The sequence below is a fragment of the Pimephales promelas genome, chromosome 19 (assembly GCF_988280905.1).
Source record: "Pimephales promelas chromosome 19, fPimPro1.hap1.1, whole genome shotgun sequence".
In the NCBI taxonomy this organism is placed as follows: domain Eukaryota; kingdom Metazoa; phylum Chordata; class Actinopteri; order Cypriniformes; family Leuciscidae; genus Pimephales; species Pimephales promelas.
This window is the reverse complement of record NC_142787.1, coordinates 28,547,999-28,560,484: the sequence shown is the minus strand read 5'-3', so window position 1 is coordinate 28,560,484 and position 12,486 is coordinate 28,547,999. Positions and strand designations below refer to the sequence as shown.

The window sequence follows — 12,486 nt, the reverse complement described above, 5'->3', positions numbered from 1 at the left end:
GAATCAATTGTTCTAAATGCAAACATTTTTTATTTATTTGGGCATCACAACATTATAATGTATATTACATCATAATGTTTATTCTGTAAATTACAGAATAAAGTACTTTTTTTTCCCCACCATTGTTAAATGAAAAAGAAAAACAAAAAGTGTACACACACTACAAGTGTTAAGTGTAAATTTTATTTGATGCATTTCTTGATTTCTTATTTATGTTTGCTAAATGTAGATGCAAATCTGTCTATTGAAAGCATTAGGTCTCATAACAAATATAACTGAAGATGACCTTAGCCTATATATAAAGAAAAATCTGAGCCTTTTTGCCTTGTCACTTGTCACTGCATTTGAGAAGACTGTCGTTTCTTTACTTTTGTGACATTTCAGCCCACACACATATCAAGCTACAGCATACCAAATATGCCATAATGCCTCCAGATAGCCATCGAAGATCATATAGGCCTGTGTGTGTGTTCACAGCTTTAGAAAATGTGCAACCGCATGTGTTTTTCATTGAACGTTTTCCCGATCCCTGAAACAAAAACATTCCGGTTGTTCCATTGACTAATAGATGTTGGCTTGGTCTTACAGAAAGGAGGAGCACCGGCTTCCTCAAGTGCTGCAAATATCTCCATTTGTGCTGGGCCACCTTTGAAGCAGTGCAAAGAGGAGAAAGGAGAGCTAATGAAGAATGATCTCTCTGTGAGATGAGCTAACTCAACAATGCTCTGAGAACTGATGGTGCTTATGTGAATGAGACATTGATTTACAGATTACAGGGTTTATAGGTTTAAGATTGATAGCCAAGGTGAAAATGTGAGGAAGTACTCCTGAGAGATGATGGGGAAATCGGGGTAATCGATCTACGATTCACATTCATTTGTTTGTTGGGCTTGCACAATTTATCATTTGAAGTTGACAATGTTGTACATAGAAAATGGCAGATATTTTTGGATGCTGGTTTGTTGATGTCAACCAGCAGATGTGAATGGTCAACAAATTTTGCCTGTATATGATATATATATATATATTTATTTATATATTAGGGCTGTCAAACGATTAATCGCGATTAATCGCATCCAAAATAAAAGTTTGTGTTTACATAATATATGTGGGTGCACTGTGTATAATTATTTTACATATATATAAATACACACACATGCATGTATATTTAAGAAAAAAATATTTATATATAAAATATTGATATTTATATTATATATAAATCTATATACAGTATATGAAAATATTTCTTAAATATATATACAAGCATGTGTATGTGTATATATATATAAAATAATTATACACAGTGCACCCTCATATATTATGTAAACACAAACTTTTATTTTGGAATCGATTAATCGTGATTAATCATTTGACAGACCTAATATATATATATATATATATATATATATATATATATACACACAATTTTTTATTTTATTTTATTTTATTAAATATATATATTTTATATATCTTATTTTTAATATATATATATTTTATATTTTTATTTTTTAAATATATATATATATATATATAAATAATATATTTTATTAAATATATATATTTTATATATCTTATTTTTATATATATATATATATATTATATTTTTATTTTTTAAATATATATATATATATATATATAATATATTTTTATTTTTTAAATATATATATATATATATATATATGCTGTAAAGCTGTGTGCGTAAAATTCATCAGTTGTGCTTATACTGCGTACAGTGTATTTGTTCACATGTACATGTATATGTGTGACAAACTCCTGTACACTCCACTGGACACTGAACAAGCAAAGGACACAAGAGAAAAGTGTTTTACATGTGTAGTTTGGTGTGTATGTAGCTAATCATTTTATGTTTGTGTAGTTACTACACACAAATAGCATTTCTAGAAGAGTTCAAATATTTTTCAATGAAGTGTTTACTTTTGCATCTTGTGTGCATGTTTTGTGTGTAGCCATAGTCTCAAAAAGTGTGTGTAACCATTTTTGAAATTTTTTTTTTACAGTATAAAAACCATTAAGTCTATCGAGAGAGTCCCTACAAAGATAGTAAATCAGGTGTGTGTGTGTGTGTGTGTGTGTGTGTAGGCTCATATTCCTCTGTGCTGAGTCACTCCTTCATTGAGGATACTCTTGCTTGTCTAAGCAGACGGACCTTCATTCATCCTACAGGCAACTTAGGTTTTCACTCTGTGTTGTTGTAAAATTTTGATTATGAGTTTTGAAAAATCAAAAATTGTTGAAATCAGTGCAGATTGGAGTTTAATGAACTTATATTGCATTGCCTGTTTGTTGAACATTTCAAGTTCTGTATCTCTCACAGGTTAATTTACTTTGACGTAGTTACATCTGTCAGCATTGATTTAAAACCTTGTTTTGCATGGAAATTTGTTTTGTTTTGCAATGTGTTTTGCAATAATCATGTCTAATTTGATTCAAAATTAACTTTACCATCAGAAACAGTGTCTCAGAGGTATGTTTATACAGAAAAATACATGTCAAAAGAGCTTCCACTGCCATATTCAAAGAGGATTTCTCCGGTTGTTAACAGATCCGAAAGACTTTGATTTCATTTTCAAAGCAAAGGTTCTACTTGAAGGCTTCTAAAAGATTCAGTTTTCATTTTATCCTTGCAGATTTTCACGATGCTCCCGTTTCCTGAATACAAATAACCCTGATATGTCAGAACTGACAAGCCCAGCACTCATTGATTCGAAGAATTATAATAATTGGCAACAGTTACTAACTGCCTGGCCTTCATCAATATTCTGTACATCAGCATCGTCCCTTGCAGACGGGTGTTGGAAACCCCACCTAGGGTTGAAAACGCCAGTGACTTCAGATCAAGGGATAACTAGGAGCAGACGTGGTCTATCAGAATGGCAACCAGAATATAAGATGCTAGTTTGGAGCTTTCTATTTTTAGCTAATAGCAAAAGAACGCAGTGGCACATTCAAGGCCGTTACCCTTGAAATACGATGACTGTGGGATTCTGTTGGGTGTCAGCTGACATTGTGATACTTGCTTGACTGTAACAATGAGAGTATAGTGTAATGATGCTGACTTTACAGTCACTTCATAGTTTTAACTAAAAGGAGTAGTTCACTTTTCAAAAAACTCTTGCTGATAATTTACTCACCCCCTTATCATCCAAGATGTCCATGTCTTTCTTTCTTCAGTCGAAGGTTTTTGATGAAAAAATTCCAGGATTTTCTCCATATAATGCACTTCATTTAGCCATTTTTATTGGTGGGAACCAAACGATTCAAGGTCCAAAAGACACTCTCAGTGCAAACTGTAAACTGTTCAAAGGGCTTTAAACGATTCCCGACGATGAAGAAGGGTCTTATCAAGCGAAATGATCGCTCATTAAAAGTTTTACAAGCTTAAATTCTTGCCTTGCTCTGTTCTGTGACGTGCGTTTGTGACTCTTCTGTTCGAACTCGTTCATCAAAATGAACGAATCTTTTTCCGAGTCAATTTGTTCGTTTCGTTCATTGAATGAACCAAATGACTCGTAAAAAGATTTGTTCATTTTGATGAACGAGTTCGAACAGAAGAGTCACAAACGCACGTCACAGAACAGAGCAAGGCGAGCATTTGAGCTTATAATAAAACTTAAACTTTGTTACGTATTTATTAAATGAGCGATCGTTTCGCTTGATAAGACCCTTATTCATCGTCTGGAATCGTTTAAAGCCCTTTGAACAGTTTGCAGTTTGCACTGAAAGTCTCAGAAACTGTTGGTATTGCCTCACCATTAATGAAGAATCTTTTATCTACTACCTTTATCTACTAACTTGCATTTGTGCCCATTCAATTATCGGTTAACTTACCCAATAACCGATTAGTACAAGCTACTGTTGTAGTCATTGTTGTCATGTCATCCATGTATGCTCTGATTGGTGGTAGTCGCATCCCAGAACAGAAGCCAAGCGCTCTCCTCCTACTACCCATCTTGATGCCCTAATGATTACTTCCATTGCCATGGTAAAAGCCAATGGAGAAATAGTGCATCCAACCTCTAAACATTGCCATGTAGTGCTGAATTCTGGAGTTGAGAAACTAAATTGGAAATCTCCAAAATAGGCTTTCACTAAGTTTGTTATTGACATTGGTACTCTGAAAAATGCTAAAATCTTGCCCAAAGAAGCTCATGTGGCACTGAACCATATGCATTAGCCAAATCCAGGACATTAAAACGTCACAACATTAAAACGTTTGATTTTAAGAGAAACTATCCGTCCGAAAATGTAGTCCTATCCCTACCCATAAGTTATTCCTAAAAACAGAGGGAAATGACAGGTGAATAAGCACCTAACCCTGTTTGTGAGCCTAAACTTGACTTAAACTGTAAACTTGTCCCCCAGATCTGATTGGTTGATCCAGGAACATGTTGCACTTGGAGAAATCGGGTTCTGCCATTTAAGTCTAGTATTGCATATAGTATAAACTACCATACATTCGAAGTTGTTTTGCAAAACATTCAATACAAGTTGTTTGACGGTGTCTGGAGAACTGATTATGCCATCCACTGTGCTTGATGGGAGTGGGCGGTCACTTCAGAGATCTTTTGCTGGGATTCTGGTTTCCATAGTAACAGTGACTTCTCTGATTGGCGAATCACTCCTTTAGGATTATCACATTACTTCTGAATAAATTCTGAAATTATATTAGAACATCAAATGGCATATAAAAATCTGTAGTCATAAGGTTTATCACCTTGGGAAGAAACATCATATTTCTCTTAAAACACTGAGAAGAAGTCACTGAGGACATAACAAAAAAGCCATGATACCATGGTGTTGTAAAGTACCATGTAAATACCATGGTAAATGAATATGACAATCATTGGTACACCACAGTGATTATTTTGGAAGGGAAGTCAAAGGCAAGATATCCCTGAAATGGTACAGTAATCTTTTTCTGCCTGTCATTGGATTCACACTGTCCCTCGCTCGAGCAGTTTTGGCACAGGCAGAGCCCGAGAGACATGCCTCAGTTGCACCCAATCTGAACATGAAAGCTCTTCGAGTTAAGAGAGTGTTTTTGCCGTGTATTAGGTGACAGGAGAGAGAATGTGCCGAATCAAATGAGAAACACACTGCCACTGTTTTTCCACAATTTTGTTTGTCATTGCACAGCTATTTCCTTATTCAGAAAATGGGCAGTCTGAAGAATATACAAAAGGCAATTTGGCTTCAATGGCTCAGTTAAAGGAATAGTTCAATCAAAAATGAAAATTATCCATCCCAGTTGTATATGACTTTCTTTTTTCAGTCGAACCCAATCAGAGTCATATTAAAAAATATCCTGGCTCTTCCCAGCTTTGTAATGGCATTGAATACTGCATTTAATTGAATACAGTTTTTTGAAGCTCCAAAAAGCACATCCATTCAAGAAAAAATATTCATATTTAAAACTTTATAAACTATAATCACTGGCATAAAGCAACGGCCATACGCACGTTCCCGAGAGTCGAGTTCCCGACGCATGACATGATAGGACGTATGATGTAGTTCAGGTAAGAATTGAGGAACGCAGCAGCACAGAGAACAAAACTGCTAAAGATGTACTTAAATCCTAGTTATGTGGATTAATAAAACACTATTTCAACTCATTAACGAAGTTCAACTAATTGCATTAGATATAAATTTAAACTATAATACATTTTCATTTAATAGCAAAAAGTATGCAATTAAGTATCTGAAAACATTGCATTCACTTTTTTTGGAAACAGGCTCATTTTACAACGCCCTCAGAGTTAAAGAGTTGAGTTTTACCGTAATCAATTTCGAATCAATTCAGCCGATTTTCTGATATTTAGAAGAATATCAGTAAGCAGACAGTTTCTGGTCTCATTGACTTCCATAGTAGGAAAAAAAATATACTATGGAAGTCAATGAGACCAGAAACTGTCTGGTTACTGATATTCTTCTAAATATCAGAAAATCGGCTGAATGGATTCAAAAATGGCAAAACCCAACCGTTTAACTCTGGGGGAGTTGTAAAATGAGCCTATTTCCCAAAAAAGTAGAGTATCCCTTTAAGAATTTTCTTGTATATAAGTGTTATTTCCTTAATAAGTTGCCCGGCTCTTTTTTTAAAAGTATGCCAAAGTGTACTTCTTTGTTCTCAAGGGTCATCATACTTTTTTATTATTATTTAAAAAATTGTCCCTCTGTGCTCCACTTCTGGTTCTGAAAGTTACAGTATGTTGTCATTGTACCCAAAAGATCACGGGAACTTTGATTCCCCATGATTTGACGTGTTTAAATTATATCCTTGAATATTTTGTGTGCATTTTTTTGCAGGTTCCCCTTTGGGTGGTCTGGCTGGAATGGAGTATTTACCTCACCACGTTAAGAAGAAAATAAAGAACAAAACCCGAGCTCGTAGAGAGACGTATGAAGACGAGATCTTTAACATCGAGGTTCTGTTGGGGGTGGACTGTTCTGTGGTGATGTTTCATGGCAGAGAGCACATCCAGAAGTACCTCCTCACCCTCATGAACATTGTAAGTTTCCCAAACTGCACTGATATCATGTAAATATGTATACATTTGTACACCTTTTGTACATAGTTTGAAGACGTTCTGAGATTAACCTATTACCTCAGTTTTCCAAACACTCTTTTTAGCTTATTTTTTGGCTTCTATGGTTTTTTTTTACAGAGCAAAAAGGTTTTTCAAATTTTTTAAAAGTTCTTTAGACTAAGAAAAAATATACATTTTAAGAATTGTTCATAGAATTGTTCATTGTTTGGTAATCCCGAAATGGTTCTTCTATTTCACTGTTGTGAAAACACCCTTTTGGCTTTTTTATTTAAGGGATAGTTCAGGTAAAAAATTGGGTTCTGTCATCATTTACTCACCCTTAAGTTTTTCCAAACATTTATGAGTTTCTTTCTTCTGCTAAACACAAAATATATATTTTTGAAGAATATGGGCCCCATTGACTTCCATAGTATGGAAGTCAATTGGGTCCATTAACTGTTCGGTTACCAACATTCTTCAAAATATTTTCTTTTTATGTTCAACAAAGGAAAAAAATTGAGGGTAACAAAATAAAGAACGTCAACAACTTGAGGGTGAGATAATAATGACAATTTTCAATTTTGGGTGAACTATTCCTTTAAGAGTTCAGGGAAATAGTTATTTAATTATTAATCAATAGTATAAAAGGCGTTAGCTAAATGCTTAATTGTTTTTCAGCTAAATGACGAGTAATTTACCTTGCGAACTTTTAGGTTCTGCGTCTTGTGTAAACAGATCAACACTTATCCAAAAATCTTTCACAATGTCAGAGTATTGTTATATCCAATGATGATTATATCAAACTCAAAGAGGGAAATTAGCATTACTGTACACAATGTTGAGCCAAACCTCCATCTTTTTCCTTGAAAACTGCTCTAAGTCAAGAAATTACATCCACATCCCTGACAGTTTCCTACCTGAAAGATTGATGTACTTGAGATCCTCGACAAGACCAGACTTGCAATGAACTTGCAGTCAAACCTGCATAACTAAACATTTTCTGTCTTTCCCTCTTTTTTCTTTTTCATTTTAGTCTCGTTTTGGCTTTATGGTAGTGTGCAAAGAAAACCCCATCCAATGTCCCATAATCAATTTGAAGATACTTAACACAAACTTTTATATTGCTGTGGTGGTAACAAACCTCAGAATTACCCTCAAATGCCAGTAGCTAGCTATAAACATGCCAAACTAAATAACTAACCATAGAGGAAAAATGCATACTCTAGTCAGGGGCACTGTGGCAATGTACAAAATGTGATCAATACTTGTTTTGCATTATAAACTGCGGTCTGACGTTTTGAAACGCAAAAACACACTCAATCGAATTTGCATAGCTAGAAACATTTTGGTTTTTGTGCTTGTGTAAAGTATGTTTTATGGATAAACGTGACTAGCAACCAGTTCCAAAGGTCTCGCAACTTATATTTCAGTGTTCCTCCGCGCTCATTCTCTCGTTCACAGTTCATTTTTGTTTGCGCGGCGGTTCCGTGGCGAAGCAGAAGTTCCGATGGTATGCCTTGCTGCATTATTAATTAAGTCCTAATGATTTTCTGGCACTTTGGCCTCTTACACGTCAATTAGCTACCTGCTAAAGACAAGCTGAGATCTGGACTAATAAAATCCTGACAGGGTCCTGGAGAGGGCCAGAGACAGCCAGCACTAATGAGAGACTTCTGCTAAGGTGATTAGTATGGTGTGTGTGTGTGTGGGAGAGAAGAGAATACAAACAAGAGAGTATGTGCTGATAATAGGGTTACATAGCTGTCATTACTGAGTGCCTAGACACATGGTTTCTGGTGGGAACAGGGTTACTTGGCACTGTTTCTTAGAGACTGATATGCTTAGCAACAATGATAATGAATGGTTACTTTAACAACAAGGACAAATATCTTATTTCTCTCATTATAAATATATAATATATATTTTATATAAAATGTTATATTTTAATTTTTAATTTTCGTGAGGAATACGCACTAATCTTCAAATGAATGACAGGTTATTAAAGCAGCTTCTTACCCTGTGTTAATTAAAATGTACGCTAAAACAGTTTGGTTGCTCTAAAATTTTTTATCATTCATTCTTGACATTCTAGGAGTTTTTCAATATATCAATAAATTGATATATTCTTTTCTGTCCTATTGTGACATAAATCCGGGTGAAATGGCTTTTCAAAGGAGAAAAAATTATGTTGGGAAATTGATTGGACCATGTCAGGACCATCAGGGCCTTCTCTGCTGGCCCTGTCAACATATAATATATATATATATATATATATTTTTTTTTTTTTTTTGTGAGGCTGAGATGGATTTTCGATATGGCTCTGTTAAAATCGAAAAATCTTTTTTTCTTTTTCTTTTCTTTTCTTTTTTTTTTTTCATTTTTACAATTATATTTCCAGAAAGAATGTTGTTATCTTTTGTGAGGCTGAGCTGGATTCACCCAATGTCATCTAAACACGTCACAGCTCCGTGGACCAGCACTAGTAGTATAGCTTGCCTTTCATTGAAACTGGCATTTTCCATTTGATGATAACTCTGACTGACGCGTATCAGTAGCCAATCAAATTTGATGCCCAGTGAAAGAACGCCCCAGCTGTGATGTCATGTGAGTGGCAGGTTGTCCCGCCCTTGCGCCAGTAAACACATCACCAGAGAAGATAAATCATTCATAATAAATACTGTAATATTCCACACAAAAAAAAGAAGTGTCAATTCTGATTCCATGGTGACTAAAATATTATTATCATATCTATCATATTATATCGTATTATCACATACACACACACACACACACACACACACACCGTAACAGTTATTTCTGGAGCCGTGAAAAACAAGTGGTGTTATAGGGAGTAGGGATCTAATTGTATCTGTATGTGTTCTGGTGAAAGGTTGAAGCGTTCCAGTGGAAACTCTAGCTAGCTGAGTGTCTGCTCTCCATAATCAGGCTCAGATTTTTAAACAGCCTCTGTCAGTGTCTTTTTTGTGTGAGTGTGTGTGTGTGTGTGTGTGTGTGTGTGTGTGTGTTTGGTTTAGTGCTTCATTCGTTTTCTTTCTTACACACCCTGGTCATTTAGCCAGAGCTTAGTGCCTCCTTACAGATTTCTTCCCAGGTTCCCCCAGGGCGTTGTGTAAATGAGTGGAGAGAAGTCAGGTGTGAGCATGCTGAAACGGTCTCTCTTCTTCAGGCACATGTAATGCTGAAATTCAACTGGGGATCTTGAATATATGTGTTTTTATGAAGGGATGCAGGGGTGTCTTTCTTTCTCTTTCTTTGAGATAACACTTGTACCCCTCCTTGTTCACTTCTCTTACATTTGCTTTTTGTACAACACTTTTTTTTTCTCCTCATGAGGTACCCTGAGGGTCCCAGGACGTCACTTTTGATATATACTTTTTTACGTACAGATTTTTACCTTGAAATATTATTTTCATTTAAAGGGGTGGTAAAGTATGATTTCACTTTTCTAACTTTAGTTAGTGTTTAATGTTGCTGTTTGATCATAAACAAGATTATCAAAGTTACAACGCTCAAATTTCAAAGCAAAGGAAGATATTTGCTACTACAAGGACTACAACAAACGGCTGGTAAGGACTACACAACATTCCTCCCGGGTTAGTGACATCAGCAACCCTAAAATGTACATAAACCCCGCCCCCGGGAACACAGTCCATGTTGAGACGAGGAAGAGTGGTTGTATAGGAGTACATTTGTGAGTAATTTTTTCACATGCAATAGAAAGTCACTATAAACGTCACATGACAGAATATCCTAATTGAAGATAGTTAACTTCATATCAGCAACTTAAATGCATCAACTAACCATTCAGAGACGTCCTGTTGTATTCTACACGTTGTCACTTCTTCTTGAGTCTCTCCATCTTTGACTGACTCCGTTTTAAAAGGAGAACAGTTTCTGTCATTTTAGTGAGTCTGCGTGAGGAAATCGCAGCTGCTAACGCACACACACACGAGCTCTTGAAACCCCGCCCTCTGCAGCAGCTCATTTGCATTTAAAGGGCCAGGCACAAAAAGTTGCGTTTTTGCAAACCCTCAAAAAGTGACAACTTTAACATGCTATATAAAAATATCTTGGGGGGTATTTTGTGCTAAAACGTCACTCTGGGGACATCAGAGACTAATTTTACATCTTGTGAAAATGGCATTTTTCAGCTCACAGGCAGTAAACTCTGCGTTTTGTTAAACTTTGTAACTTCTCAAATTGCCTCTGGCTCTGTGAAAGTTTTTCCTGCCTACATCATTTGGGTATCCGTGTTATTGCCCAGACGAATTACACATCACATCTAGGCTGTCTCTATTAAGGCTGTGTTTGTGTTACCTTTCTTCTTGTTTATCCTTCGTTCCACAGGTGAATGAGATTTATCAGGACAGCTCCCTGGGTGCCAATATTAATGTTGTCCTGGTTAGAATCATGATGCTCTGCTCCTCCAAGGTAAGATGGCACCAGCCAGCTTCCTTCTGAAATGTTTTGGATGACTTTGGTTGTATCAACAGCACTTCAAAGTTTGAAAATATCTTAACTATGAAAAATATGATAATCTAGTGTACTCGACTGTCCAACAGAGTCTGTTTTGAAGTATATATTGTTATTGCAATCCAAAGTAAAGCTGAAGAAGATCGTTTTAATGTTAGACTATTGGATTTTATGTCTGGAGGCTGGACACATTAAAATGCCCTGAATGCCTAAGAATCTTTTAAAGCTTAAAATGAGAAAAGTGTGTACACTTAAACAAAAAAAATTGAATTGAATTCTTTGAGGTTCAGTCAAAGTGGTGTTGAAGTTCACTGCATACTTTTGACCTCTATGAAAGACTTTGATTGATTTGTTTCCTGTATTCTAAGATAGAAACTCAATTCTGAAACTAAATTGAAATCTGGTTATTGAAATCCCTCATGTCCCAGTAAAAAGGGTCTAGCGACATCCCTGGTTGACAAAGTGGGAGTGTATGAACCTGTGATTTGTGTTGGTTTTGCCAGTCCATGGGTTTGATTGAGCTGGGCAACGCCTCTCAGAGTCTGGAGAACGTCTGTCGCTGGGCCTTCCTGCAGCAGAAGGAGGACAAGAATGATGCAGAATACCACGATCATGCCATTTTCCTCACCAGGCAGGAGTTTGGGCCCACTGGCATGCAGGGTAATAGTTAAAACATAACATGATGCATGTACTAGAGTACTAGAGTTCAGTACCAAGCATTTTTAAGCCCTGTTGAATGGATTCTTAAACACTTTTGATCACTTCGCGCTCAACCGTACTTATCGTTATATTTTAAAATTGCAGTACCGACTCTAGCATGTAAAATTCATGTAACGAGGAGACTTACACAAAGTTATTTTCAGCAAGACTTGCCGATTTGTCAGACTGTTGTTTATGCGACTGTTGAGTTATGTGACTATGCAAATAACGTTACTTGTATACTTTTCTACTCTGACTTGTATCTTCCCTTTCTTTGCAGGTTATGCTCCTGTGACAGGAATGTGTCACCCTGTGAGAAGCTGCACTCTGAACCACGAGGATGGCTTCTCCTCTGCTTTTGTTGTGGCCCATGAGACAGGACATGTGTGAGAAAAACTTGATCAGAACTACCACCATAATTTGCCACCACCGACCAATGTTAGAGAAGCTTAAGTGAAAGTGTTAAACCTCAAGATACTCCTAATTTAAAGGGATACTCCAGGTTTTTTTTTGGAAATAGGCTCATTTTACAACCCCCTCAGAGTTAAACAGTTGAGTTTTACCGTTTTTGAATCCATTCAGCCGATTTTCTGATATTTAGAAGAATATCAGTAACCAGACAGTTTCTGGTCTCATTGACTTCCATAGTATATTTTTTTTCCTACTATGGAAGTCGATGAGACCAGAAACTGTCTGGTTACTGATATTCTTCTAAGTATTACAAAATCGGCTTGATAGATTTGAA

The 12,486-nt window shown here is 36.0% G+C and overlaps 1 protein-coding gene across 1 annotated transcript in view; it reads left to right on the top strand.

Annotated features, from left to right (window-relative positions):
• Window positions 1-12,486, top strand: part of adamts2a (ADAM metallopeptidase with thrombospondin type 1 motif, 2a) — a 58,397-nt gene that overhangs the window by 28,301 nt on the left and 17,610 nt on the right. Inside the window, exons 4-7 of the mRNA XM_039694043.2 lie at window positions 6,328-6,530; window positions 10,917-11,000; window positions 11,546-11,702; window positions 12,022-12,127. Coding sequence (XP_039549977.2) covers window positions 6,328-6,530; window positions 10,917-11,000; window positions 11,546-11,702; window positions 12,022-12,127 — 550 coding nt within the window. The remainder of the gene's footprint in view (window positions 1-6,327; window positions 6,531-10,916; window positions 11,001-11,545; window positions 11,703-12,021; window positions 12,128-12,486) is intronic.